The 13,676-nt window shown below is 38.4% G+C and overlaps 1 protein-coding gene across 1 annotated transcript in view; it reads left to right on the forward strand.

Moving 5' to 3' along the window:
* The first annotated feature begins 792 nt into the window (after nucleotides 1-792).
* Nucleotides 793-13,676, forward strand: part of Scp2 (sterol carrier protein 2) — a 107,108-nt gene continuing 94,224 nt past the window's right edge. The window contains exons 1-3 of the mRNA XM_027945011.2: nucleotides 793-959; nucleotides 7,438-7,495; nucleotides 11,148-11,219. Of these exons, the coding sequence (XP_027800812.1) occupies nucleotides 891-959; nucleotides 7,438-7,495; nucleotides 11,148-11,219 (199 nt within the window). The 5' untranslated portion in view covers nucleotides 793-890. The remainder of the gene's footprint in view (nucleotides 960-7,437; nucleotides 7,496-11,147; nucleotides 11,220-13,676) is intronic.

The following is a 13,676-nucleotide window of genomic DNA, read 5'->3' on the forward strand; positions in this document are numbered from 1 at the left end:
GAGCCCCTTCCCTTACATGCTGGGTATAAAACTCTGAAACTACCTGAACTCGGGGTTCAGGGGTTTGATTGATTAACAGCAAAAGCTGTGCCCTCTGAACCTGGCTGCAGCCAAATAAAACTGTTTCCTGCTATCTTTGGTGCCTTGCCTTGTCTGTCCCTACAACAACACCTGTGGCTAAGGTTTAACAATTGATTTAATAGTGTTGTTTGTGTCCAGGTATGTGAACATGACCTTTAAGTCTGGACTTTTACTTAATCCATGTGAAAGTGGACTTTATACCATGGCCACTCTTGTTTCGTCCTGCAAGCCCCCTTTCTACTTATCCTTATTGCTTCTATTCCACCTCATCACTCATTTTATCCTACCAAAACACCTTTTGAGAATTTCAGGTTAGAAAACAAAGATGCACAGCTGGAGACTGAAGATCGTGCATCTATGGGCAAGCTTCTCCTTTCCTTGATGAGCGTATACTGTAAGTTTATCTCATGCATTGACTCTCCTACCACCATCACTAATGCAATAGAGAAAGTTAAAAAGACTCTCATTAAAAGAACATTAAAGAATCTCAGGCATGTAGAATCCCCTTTTGCCCAATCCCTCCTGTCTCAGGCCCTACTCCAGGTCTTCTCTCTCAAGGTGAAGACTAAACAGGCCCAGGGCGTGGGAGGTGACTTGTTTTAGGATACTGAGAGCTTGGTCCGGGTAGGATCAGACTATCTAACACCCCACAGGGCACGCGCAGCCGCGCATGCGCACTGCCGAGTCCGCCCGGCAGGCCCCGCCTCCCGCCCCACCGGCCTGCCTTGAGAGCGCTTGCTGCTGCCGGGGCTTCAGTCGGTTGGAACCCGCTTCTGCTGAGCCTGTGTCTGCCGGCAGCAGGCCCAGCCATGCCTTCTCGCGCGTGCAAGTCTCCGCCCCAGCGCCGGGTGTTTGTAGTGGGGGTTGGCATGACCAAGGTAAACAGAGGGGCGGACTTTGTTCCCGGGAGGCCTGGAACCCCAAGGTGATGGGAAACGGGGGCTAGGTTCTTTCCCCCTCCTTCCCGCCAGGGGACGACCCTCCTTCCTAGCTCCGGCTTCTTGGAGCGTGGGACATCAGAGAGGCCGCTCGAGTGGGAAGTGATATTGGTGTCTCCTGTCGTGCCTCGGATTGGTCCTGAGGCCAGTTATTTATTCTTCCTCCTCCCTTCTCTCTTCTTCCTTGTCAGTTTGTGAAGGAGCCCCCAAGTTAACCCAGGGCTCGCACTTCCTTTGATTATAAGTGGAGTCCCGAAGTATGTGCACAGGGCAACAGCTGTTCCAAAGGGAAGCATGCTTGGTCGTGAATGTCACCAGTTCTCCCCCCCCCCCCCAAAGTACTTGTAGTACCCTATCTCAGAACCATCTCCAGAAGTGGTTGGGGAGCAAACATTAATGATCCTCAGCGTCTTGGCACCGGTGGCAGGTTTCCTGGGTTCTCTGATCTTTTTGTGTTTGCCTGGTCCTCAGGAGGCCAGAAGTGTCTCTCTTCAACACTTCTGTGCTAGAATAATGCCAAATTGCCATTAGTTTCTTTCGTTTTAAGCTTCTCTTGTAATTATTTGTATCATTTGTCTTCAGCCCCGACCCTTGACCCATACTGGGGATTGAATCCATGGTAGCTTTGCCACTGAGCTTTTTTTTTTTTTTTTTTTTTTTTTAGTTGGTGGTGCTGGGGATTGAAACCATGGCCTTGTGCATTCGAGGCAAGCATTCTAGCAACTGAGCTATATCCCCAGCCCCAGCTCTTTTTATTTCTTATTTTGAGACTGGGTCTTGCTAAATTGTTGAGGTTGACCTCGAACTTGGGATACTACTGCTTCAATCTCCTTAGTTACTGGGATTACAGACAGGCATGTACCACCACATTTGCCTAGAAGAAGGGATCCTTTTCGTTTTTGGTATTGGGGATTGAACCCAGGGGTGCTCTACCACTGAGCTCTTTATATTTTATTTTGAGACAGGGTCTTGCCCAGGTTGGCTTGGAATTTGTGCTCCTTCTGACTCAGCTTCCCTAGTAGCTGGAATTATAGGCATGGGCCACCAGGTCTTAAAGGATCAGATCAGATCTCTTCCCCAGAAAACCTCTGATCTTCCTGGCCTTCTCACAGTGCCTTGTACTTACCTCTATCTTACAACTTACTATGTTGTACTGAAATTCTCTTTCTCCTCTTGTAAGCTGCTGCAGGGTGGGTACCATGTTTTATTTATTCTCTGCTGTTCCCCTCCCACCCTGAAGGTGCCTGAAGATCCTTAATAGATAGATGTTAGTTGAACAATATTAAATGGATGTACTCACTGAAAGAGTTCCTGGAGAGATTTTTTTTTTTTTCTGTGAAGGCAGCATTAATTATTAGGCAGCATTTATTATTATCTTATCAGTGGGCTAAGAGCATGTAGTTCAATCAAAATAGAAAAGTTGACTTCTATGTTATAAAGCAGAAGCTTGGAGATCATCCTTTTGTTTCATGGAAGAGGTGAACAGTAAAACAGTGTGTTCCATTTTTAGGTATCTTCCATTGGTGTTGAATGTCTGATTATATGATGTTTAGAAAAGCAGTTTCTCACAAAAGTAGGAGATGTATTTTTTCTCAAGTTGGGAGGTGGGGGGATAGTTAATAATCCTGAGGGAAGAGATGGGGAATATGGAGAGTGCTTTCATCATTTAAGCATATACTTAATACATTTACTGTGTGGTATTTGCTAGGGATGGCAAAAATGAAAAGAAAGGAAGAAAAAAAAAACACCACCAACAAGATTCCTATTCTTAAGGAATGTATAATCTGGAGGAGAAAAGGATAAACAAATAATAAACAAGGTTGATTTGGGACATTTGGTTAAACATGGCAGACCAAAATCATGAATTTATCTCTATTGGTGCTTTCCAAATTTCACTAAAACAACAATAAGGAAATAAAAAGGTATTGACATATAAGAGCAATGTGAATAGGAGAGGAAATTAACAGAGAAATGTCAGAAAAATTTTGGAAAACTAAAAGCTGTTGGAGAAGTGATCATTGACTCAGCAGAGGAGCCCACAAACCAAGTTCTGGAAGAGGGGTAATACTGGCTGAGTCTTCCTCCAGAACTTCAGAAGGCTTAAGGCTTGGACATAGTGGCTACTGAGTAAGGCAGGAAGAAAAGAAAAACTGTTCTATGAAACAATCAGATTCCAACATCCCTTTTACCACCTGGTGACTATGCCTTTCCTTAGGAGAGAGAAAGAGAGGAATGGGCTGGGGACAAAACATACCCTTCAAAGGCATTCCTCCAGTGACCTACTTTCTCTAACTAGGCCCCACCTCCCACCATTTCTGCCACCTCATAGTCCATTTAATTATGAACCCAACAATGGATGGTACATCCATTGGTGGGATCAGAATCCTCATAATCCAATTACTTCCTAAAAGCCCCACCTGAACATTACTGCACTGGGGACAAACCTTCAATACACGAGCCCTTGGGGGACATTATAGATCCAAAACTATAGGTCCAAACTATTAACAGAGACCATGATATAACTTCTTAAATTGACAAAGAAATAATACTGTAAGAATATTTAGAAGGCAGTTTATATCAGAAAAAATACCTAAAAAAAATCTAAAGTGCTTGTTTTAGGAGCAAGTAAGACTTTGTAGGGCATAGTGAAACAGAGGATGGCTGTTTTTATAATAAGTCATGTGGCACTTTTTTTTTTCTTGCATTTCTTTGGTTAAAAAATAATTAAGAAACAAATATAAACAGAAATCCCAGAAGTTGGCCTTGTGCCCTCTTTGAGTCACTGACTCCCTTCCAGCAAAGTGTTGCCATTAACCTGACTTCTGACCTTTGATACTATGGAATAGTTTTGGATTTAACTCAGGAGTGCTTAACCATTGAGCCACATCCCTAGCCCCCCCCCCCCCCCCGCTTTTTAAATAACTTCATTATTTATTATTATATGTGGTGCTGAGGATCGAACCCAGGGCCTTGCACATGTAAGGTGAGCACTCTACCACTGAGCCATAACCACAGCCCCCCTAGCCCCCTTTTTTAAAAATATTTTTTTAGTTGTTAATATAACTTTATTTATTTATATGCGGTGCGGAGAATTGAACCCAGTTCCTCACACATGCCAGGCAAATATGCTACCACTGAGCCCCAGCCCCAGTCTATAAGGATAGCTTTTAATCTGCAATAACTAGTTGGTAGAGAAAGGAGTCCAGCCTGTACTAAATTTAACTACATTTTGTACAGAAGTAACTGGATGATTTAAAGGAAGAATGAAGGGTAGGTAGGGGGACCAGAAGGGGCTCAGTAGAGTACAGGAAATGAAAAGTAATAAATATTGGTATAAATTCAATTAGGCCTGCTGTGTCTGCTAGCTGGCAGTTATTAAAGTTAGGATTTTAGCTCATCTCAGAGACCAGGAGACAATCTGTCTATCCTTAGGTGTTGAATGAAGCACAATACTTTTTTTTTTTTTTTTGTAGCAGCCTTGAATTTTCTAAAATGGGCAAGGATCTTTTAGGGGTATGGCCTTGAACTATTAGAAACTATGTTAGTGTTCTCATTTGAGATGAGGGTTCGGAATTCTAGCTAGAAATGTTCAAGAGAGGTTGTTTTTTCTTTTTTTGATGGTGGTGGAGGGTGCGGGGGATACCTCGGATCGAACACAGGATCATTCAACCACTGAGCCACATCCCCAGCCCTATTTTGTATTTTATTTAGAGACAGAGTCTCACCAAGTTGCTTAGTGCCTCGCTTTTGCTGAGGCTGGCTTTGAACTTGCAGTCTTCCTGCCTCAGCCTCCCGAGACACTGGGATTACAGGTGTGTGCTATCTCACCTGGCCTCAAAAGAAAGTTGTTTTTTTTTTTTTTTTTTTCCAGGTACACTCCTGTAATCAGGGACTAGGGAACCCGAGGTAAGAGGACCATAAATTCCAGGCAGTCTCAACACTTGACCTCAGTAATTTAGTGAAATCCTGACTCGAAAAATAAAAATGGCCAGGGATATAGCTTAGTGGTAGAGTGCCTATGGGTTCAACCTCCAGTACTGCAAGGAATTTGAGGGTAGGGGCAAATCTTTGCTAAATGTCATATTTTTTCTAATCAGTTATTAAAGGACATTTGGTAGTTTCATTCTAAATTTGCTTTTAATTTTGAAAGGGAAAAGTATGTGTTTGTTTGCTTGACTAATCTTTACTATATAGATGATAATTTAATTATTACTGGATACTGCTTGGGGTCTAGCACAGTACTTTTATGAAAGGTACTATGTATAAATGATCTCACTGTAACTGGTGAATACTGTATTAGGGAATTAAAAAGGAATCCCTAATTCAAGAACTATGGAGAAGAATTAGAATAGTTCACGGATAGGAACACATGTCCAATGTTTTGTTCAGTTTAATGGTTATATTTTGGCACTGTGTAATTAGTGTACCATTTAAGTCAAGTATCTAGCATTTCAAACCATCAAGTATCTGGTATTTCAAACAGTGTTTTGTATAATGAAATCAATATAGAAGGTGACCTTTAGCATTAAAAGAAAAATTGAAATAAAATGCCAAATATTGTATCTAAGAATACTTATGCTAAACAAGGATAATTATTTTATGAAATTTTTGCTACCATCATGTGGTTTCATGGGTATACTTTATTGTGTTATAAAGTGTATCTTATTGTGGTTTGCAGTCAAAAGAATGTTTGGAATCCATTTCTTTTAACATGCTCACCGATCAGCAAATCATTTCACCTTATCTAATCAGTCACTAAGTTCAGTAGATTTTATTTCTTTTGCTTCCATGTCCATCTACCTTTTTCCATTCTTTTTGATACTGTCATAGTTAATTCTCACTTGGACTGATTTAGAATTATGCCAATTGGTGTCACTGCCTATAGCCTTGCTCCTTTCATTCCTTTCTCCACTTTGCATGCATCCAAGTTTTTGCTTTTCAGAGCAGTTTTAGGTTCACAGCAAAATTGAGCACAGAGCACAGAGATTTCCCATATCCTGTTTCTCCTAACCAATACACATAGCTTCCTCCACTATCAACAATCCATGCCACAGTGATACATTTATAACAATCTGTGAACTTACATGGACATGTAATTATCACCCAATGACCATGGTTTACATTAGGGCTCACTCTTAGTGTTTCAACAAATTTATGACATATATCCATCATTAGGGCATCCTACAGAGTAGTTTTATTGCCCTACAAAGCTCTGGTGCTCCACCTGTTCATCTTTCCCTACCTTCCCAACCCCTGATCTTTTTATTGATTTCATAATTTTACCCTTTTTATAGAATGTCATTTACTTGGAATAATACAGTAGGCAGTCTTTTCAGATTGGTTTCTTTCATTAGTATACATTAAACATTCCTTCATGTCCTTTCGAGGCTTGATAGCTCTTTTCTTTTTATCACCAAATAATATTCCATTGTTTTGATGTACTATATCCATTCATCTACTGAAGGACATCTTTGTTGCTTACAATAATTGACACTATGCAGAAAGCTGCTAAACATCTATGTGTAGATTTTTCTGTGGATATAACTTTTCAACTCCTTTGGGTAAATGCCAAGATGTGATTATTGGATCATATATGAGTTTGTTTAATTTTATGAAAACTGCCAAGCTGTCTTCTAAAGTGTTGTACCATTTTGCAGGTCCACCAAGCAATGAATGAGGGTACTTATTGCTTCACATTCTTGCCACATTTGATATTGTCATTGTTTTGGGGTTTTACTCTTCTTCTAGTAGATGGTGGCATATCATTATTTTCCATTCTCTTAAAAAATCCATTGTCTTCAGGACCTCGTAATAGGGCATATAAGGTCCTTCATGAGTTGGCTGTAGACTTAGACTGTCTGATGGTTCAGTTCCACTACTTATTAGCTAAGTGCCTTTGCACAAATTGCTTAATTTCTCTGTGTCCTTGTTTTCTTATTTGCAAAATTGTGAGGATTGGACAAGTTATTACATATGAAATGTTTAGCACAATGCATATTACACATAAATGCCAAATAAATATTAGTTATTATCATTTGATCCTAAATTACTTTTATGTCCTTATCACTTTCTATTTTCTTCATTGTGCTTGAATCTGTTATATTAATTATCTGTTATATTTAATTATTCTATAGAGAAAAAAATGGTCTTACTTTCTGCTCTCACTTAAGCTAGGTACATGTCTCTCACAAATCATTCTGCGCTTATGATACTATAGTGTAATTGCCTGTTTTACATTAGACTAGAAGTTCCCAGAGGGCAAGAACTGTACGTTATTTATAATGACAGTTGAGGAACATGGCAAGTTCTCAATAATATATTTTTGTTTGAATAAATAGTCAATGAATTTCTATGATGCTTTATTGTGAAAAATTCTAATTGTACTTGTTTCTGTTTATTATCTTCTTCTACATTCTAGTTTGTGAAGCCTGGAGTTGAGAATTCAAGAGATTACCCTGACTTGGCAAAAGAAGCAGGTAATAGAGAAAATTTAGATCTTTGAATATTCATAGTTTATTATGTGGTCTGTCTTTATTGCATAAGGGGAGCAGCCTGGCAAGCAAAAGGAATCCAGGCGAAAGGGAAAAAATTATGTGGCACATTGCCTAGTGGTTCACTAGAAAAGAGAAAGGGAAAGGAAAAGGACCTTGGCTGTTCTTAACCAATATAGAGCCAGGACAGATAGTGGCTTCTGATTTTATGTGTTATCCAGCTGTTTGTTAGAATGGTAAATGGATCTCTGGGAAAGAAAGGTAGGGTTATTAAAAACAGATAACTAGATTCTAATATCTGTTCTTCTTTGGATTTGTAACAAAATTAATGTCTTCCTTTTCTGGAAAAGGGATAACCACATTCAAAATGTTTTAAGTACCTATATGGTAGTTTTTCTTTCTTCACTTTGCTGAGCCAACCTTGATGATTATTTTTCTATTACTAGGCTACTGCATGACTAAATGCTGGAGTGCACTTTGTTATTATATATTCTAGTGTTAGTGCTAGCAAGCAAAGGACTTGGGTGAATACTTGTGAGCTGAAACTCGAGAGAGAAGAATCCACAGGAGAATGTATTTGGTGTTCTTCAGAGACAAACTTGGACCATGTTGCACCTGCCTGAATTATGGGTGTGAGCTCCAGCAGGGATCCTCTTTGATTGTTTTCTCTCTCTCTCTCTCTCTCTCTCTCTCTCTCTCTCTCTCTCTCTCCCCCTCTCTCCCTACCAAGGATTGAACTCAGGGGCATTTAACCCCTGAGCCACATCCCCAGTCCTTTTGTTGCCCTTTTAAAATTTTATTTGGAAACAGTTGAATTGTTTGTGGTCTCATTAAGTTGCTGAGAGTGTCTTTGAACTTGTGATCCTCCTGCCTTAGCCTTCAGAGCTGCTGGGATTACAGGCATAAGCCACCGCACCCAGCCTCTTTCTTTTCTTTTTTTTTTTTTTAATATTTTTATTTTTTAGTTATCGGCGGACACAACATCTTTGTTTGTATGTGGTGCTGAGGATCGAACCCGGGCCGCACGCATGCCAGGCGAGCGCGCTACCGCTTGAGCCACATCCCCAGCCCCTTTCTTTCTCTTTAAAGAGGACATACATGAGAGCTTCTTTGCATGGTTTAAATAAGTAAATAAATGAAAAGAAGGGAAGAGAGGGAGGGAGGAAGGAAGAAGCATGTAGTCTAAGCTTAAATGCCAGTGTTAGGCATGATCCTTGCCCTAGGAATCTCCCCCACCCTGATTCCTGTTAGTTTGTTGCTGGGAAAACCAAAAAGAATTATTGTGGTTATTCCACAATAAGATGTTCTTGCTTGTTTCTGTGAGTACCCTGTGTACATATATATTTAGATTTACATCAACTTAGTATGCAACTCAATATTTAGATTTTGTATGAGAAATTAGAGCATCTCATCCCCCAAAAGGAAGATTCATGATATTTAATTAACTAACTTCTGTTGGTTTTTAGGGTAGACACCATTTAAGGTTTATACTCCATGTTGATAAATTTTCTTCTTGTGACTATTTTCTGCCTTTCTCTGCAGGGTGAGTTTAATCAAGTCAGGTTTCTTGTTATTGTAAATCCTTTGCAAGCAATAGTGGAAAAATAAATAAGAACATTTTATATAGAATAGACTTTAAACTTAGTGTTGGGCTGAGGATGTAGCTCAGTGAGAGCACTTACCCTGCATGTACAATGCCTTGGGTTTGATCCCCAATACTGGGGGTAAAAAAGAATTCCACCCATACATTTCACCTTAAGTACCCTCAGACCATATTGGTAACATTTGATCGAACATTTATTTAAACATAATTTGGAGGGAAAAACACCTGAGCTCCTTCTTGTAAATGAGAGCATTTTACTCTCTATAGGTTCATTTGTAGATGTACTGAGGCAGCGGGATTTGTTTCATGGAGTAATGGATCAAGAAATTCTACCCTCTACTTCTCCAAAGTGGCTGTAGGAGGGGGGTTCTGCCACCATGTTCTTTCCCTAAATGCATGGAATGGAGAGGGGCACAACCAGAAGTGTCCTGTCACTTCCATTATTCTATCTTCCTTTCCCTCAGGAAACATGATCTCACTAACATTATTATAAAAGATTTTTTTTTGTTTGTTTTTTGCTTATACTCTGAGCCGGAAAAGATAACTTATTTTCTGACCAAACTAATCCCATAAGCAATTATATACCTTCTTAAATTAATAAAAAAAATACGAGGTCAGGTATGGGGGCAAGAAAGATGGTGGAATGAGATGGACATCATTACCCTAGGTACATGTAGACTGCACATGTGGTGTGACACTACATTGTGTACAACCAGAGAAATGAAAAGTTGTGCTGCAATTGTGTACAATGAATCAAAATGATTCTGCTGTTATATACACCTAATTAAAATAAATAAATTAGTAAATATGAGGGCTGGGGCTGTAGCTCAGTGGCAGAGCGCTTACGGAGCATATGTGAAGTGCCGGGTTTGATCTTTAGCACTGCATAAAAATAAACAAAAAAATAAAAGCATTCTTCCATCTACAACTACAAAAAATTAAAACAAACAAACCAAAGTAATATATATCATATGGTTTTAAAATGAAGTACAGAATGGCTTAAAATTCCTAGGCCTATTTCCAAGTGGAAACTTAAAAAAAAAACCCAAACTCTTTAGCTTTAGTTTTTCTGGTGCTTATCTACATATATAAATGCTTACTGGAGTTTTTTAATAGTTGGTTTTAGATATCTGCATCTCACTATGGTAGACGAGTATTTAGCTGACACTTCTACAGCCTCTGTTTTTTTAAAATTAATTTATTTATTCTAATCAGTTATACACGACAGCAGAATGCTCTTCGATTTATTGTACACAAATGGAGCACAATTTTTGACTTCTCTGGTTGTACTCAAAGTAAGGTTACACCATTCATGCAATCAAACATGTACCTAGGGTAATGATGTTCATCCCATTCCACCATCTTTCCTACCTGCCCCCATTACAGATTAGCATCCACTTATCAGAGAAAACATTCGGCCTTTGGTTTTTTGGGATTATATCCAGTCTTTATTTTTTTTTTTTTGTCTTGTTGCAGTGCTGCAGACTGAACCCAGGGTGTCGTGCATGTGAGACTAGTACTCTACTACTGAGTATTCCTCTAGCCCCAACCTTTCAGTCTTTTTTCCAGTTTATATACTTAATTTTACTCAGGGTCATTTCAGCCCTCTATGGATAGCATTAAATCTCCTTTCTTGCTCTATAGACAGGACCACTGGTTTTGTAGGAATGAACACATCATTTGTCCCCCAACCTTAACCCCAGGAGTGAGACTGTGTCTCCTTTGCCTTCTACATGTATGATGGAACCACGGAGATGAACAAGATAAGAACCTTATATTTATAGTTAGGTTTGTAGTTAGGACACGAAGTGTCAAGTATCAAAGAAGGTGATATGGAAAAGTAATGCTATAGTCTCGAGGAAACATGATTACTTCTAAAAGGAGAGAGCTGAGATGATTTGAGAAGGATTTTTATTTGAATTGAACATAGATTATATAGAGGTAAATTAACCCTGAGGAAACTCTGAACTTAATTTTTATTCACTCAAAGCAAATACTTCAAGTACCTTTTGACACAGCCCTTTTGTTTTCTAGGCCAGAAGGCGTTAGCTGATGCGCAGATCCCCTACTCGGCAGTGGAGCAGGCGTGCGTTGGCTACGTTTATGGTAGGTGGTAAACCACGTTTTAAAAATTACTCACCTAGATCTGGCAGCAGCTACATAAATGATAGAGGCTTTTGTGAATTATAAGCCTCAAAATATAGAATTCAGAATCCTATTCCCATCATTATAGGTTTCCTTATGTGTCGACCTACTGTAATTTTTTTTTGGTGCCATTATTGTATTGCCAAAACAGTAGATGAATTAAAAAAAAACATTTTGACCTTTAAAGAGAAGAATTATTCATAATTCTACCATGTAAGGTATCTTCATCTGTTAGTGTTCAGAAGATAAATTTTATTCTTTGTTGTCTTAAAATTTGTATTTATTGACTTTTTTTGTCTAACAGAATTTTTCTGATTAGAAAAATGATACATGCTAATTGTTTAAAAAAAGGAACCCCCCTAAAAGCATAAGATGAAACAAGTCACCTCTAATCCTGTTATACAAAGCCAATCTCCATTGATTTATTGGTTTATATCCTTTAGTGAGCATGTGTGTGTGCATAAGCATGTACATAGGATTTCTCTTAAAGAAAATAAAGTCTTTTTTTTTTTGTAATCTGCTTTTCTCATTTTACTACATTGAACATTTCCCATCTCATTAAGTCTCCTACCATCATTAACATTTTCCAGTTAAACTTATTATTTTTTGGAATGGATTAAATATTCACTTGATTCAAAAATATGAAAGATTATACAATGGTTATATAGTGTGAAGTCTCACTTTTACTCTACCTGTCCTGTAGTTTTCTTTCCTCATACAACCAGTTTTCCAAATTACTAGTGTATCTTTTCAGAAATAATTGATGCATATATAAACATGTGTGTGCATATGTAATTTCCCTTTCCCCTTACTTTTGTTACCCACATGGTAGCATAAGTATTATTTTGTATCCTGTTTTTTGTTTGTTTAGTGGTTTAAGTTCATATTATAAAGGGCTTCATTAGTCTTTCTTTATAGAGTAGTGTTTTATTAAATAAATGTATCATATTTTATTTAATCCATCCAATTTCGGGGGAGGGGGGTGCTGGGAATTGAACCCAAGGGTGCTTTACCACTGAGCTACATCCCCAGCCCTTTTATGTTTTTATTTTGAAACAGGGTTTCTTTCACTCAATTTCTTAGGGTCTTGCTAAGTTGCTGAGGCTGGCTTCAAACTTGTGATCCCCCTGCCTCAGCCTCCCGAGTCACTGGGATTACAGGTGTGCACCATCATGCCTAGCTAATCCATCTACTTTTTTTTTTTTTTAAAAGAGAGAGAGAGAGAGAACTTTTTTAATATTTATTTTTTAGTTTTCGGCGGACACAACATCTTTGTTTTTGTATATGGTGCTGAGGGTCGAACCCGGGCCGCACGCATGCCAGGCGAGTGCGGTACCGCTTGAGCCACATCCCCAGCCCCCATCCACTTTTTAAAAAAATATTTTGTTAGATATTGTTGGGAAAAAAAAAGATATTGTTGGGCCTTTATTTTGTTCATTTATTTACATGTGGTGCTGAAAATTGAACCCAGTGCCTCACACATGCTAGGAAAGTATTCTACCACTGAGCCACAATCCCAGCTCCTAATCCATCCACTTTCAGTGGATATTTAGGATTTTTTTATTTTTAGCATTTTAAAAGTATTTGTTAAATAAATACTGAATATATTTAAGGTGTATAAAATGATTTGATATATGTATATGTTGTGTAATGATTATCATAATCAAATTAATTAGCTTATCCATTGCCAACTATGATGTACATTAAAACTCCAGAATTTGTTTATCTTAAAACTGAAAGTTTGAGCCCTTTGGCTAGTATCTTCCCCTTATTTCCATAGCATTTTTTTAAAAATATTTTTTTAGTTGTAGGTGGACACAATACCTTTATTTTATTTATTTATATGTGGTGCTGAGCAATGGAATATTACTCAGCAATAAAATAGAATAAAATCATGGCATTTGCAGGTGAGTGGATGGAGTTGGAGAATATAATGCTAAGTGAAGTTAGCCAATCCCAAAAAACTAAATGCTGAATGTTTTCTCTAAGGAGGCTGATTCATAGTGGGGAAGAGAGAGCATGTTAGGAAGATGAGCATCATTACCCTAAGTACATGTATGAAGACACAGATGGTGTGAATATACTTTATATACAACCACAGATACGAAAAATTGTGCTCTGTATGTGTAATATGAATTGTAATGCATTTTGTATCATATATAACAAATTAGAATAAAAAATAAATATATGCGGTGCTGAGGATTGAACTCAGGGCCTCACATATGCCAGGCAAGCACTCTACCATTGAGCCATAACCCCATCCCCTCACATAGCATTTTTTTTCCTTATTTTTTTATTGGTTGTTCAAAACATTACAAAGCTCTTGACATATCATATTTCATACATTTGATTCAAGTGGGTTATGAACTCCCATTTTTACCCCGTATACAGATTGTAGAATCACATCGGTTACACATC

This window comes from Marmota flaviventris, chromosome 10, assembly GCF_047511675.1.
Source record: "Marmota flaviventris isolate mMarFla1 chromosome 10, mMarFla1.hap1, whole genome shotgun sequence".
Lineage (NCBI taxonomy): Eukaryota > Metazoa > Chordata > Mammalia > Rodentia > Sciuridae > Marmota > Marmota flaviventris.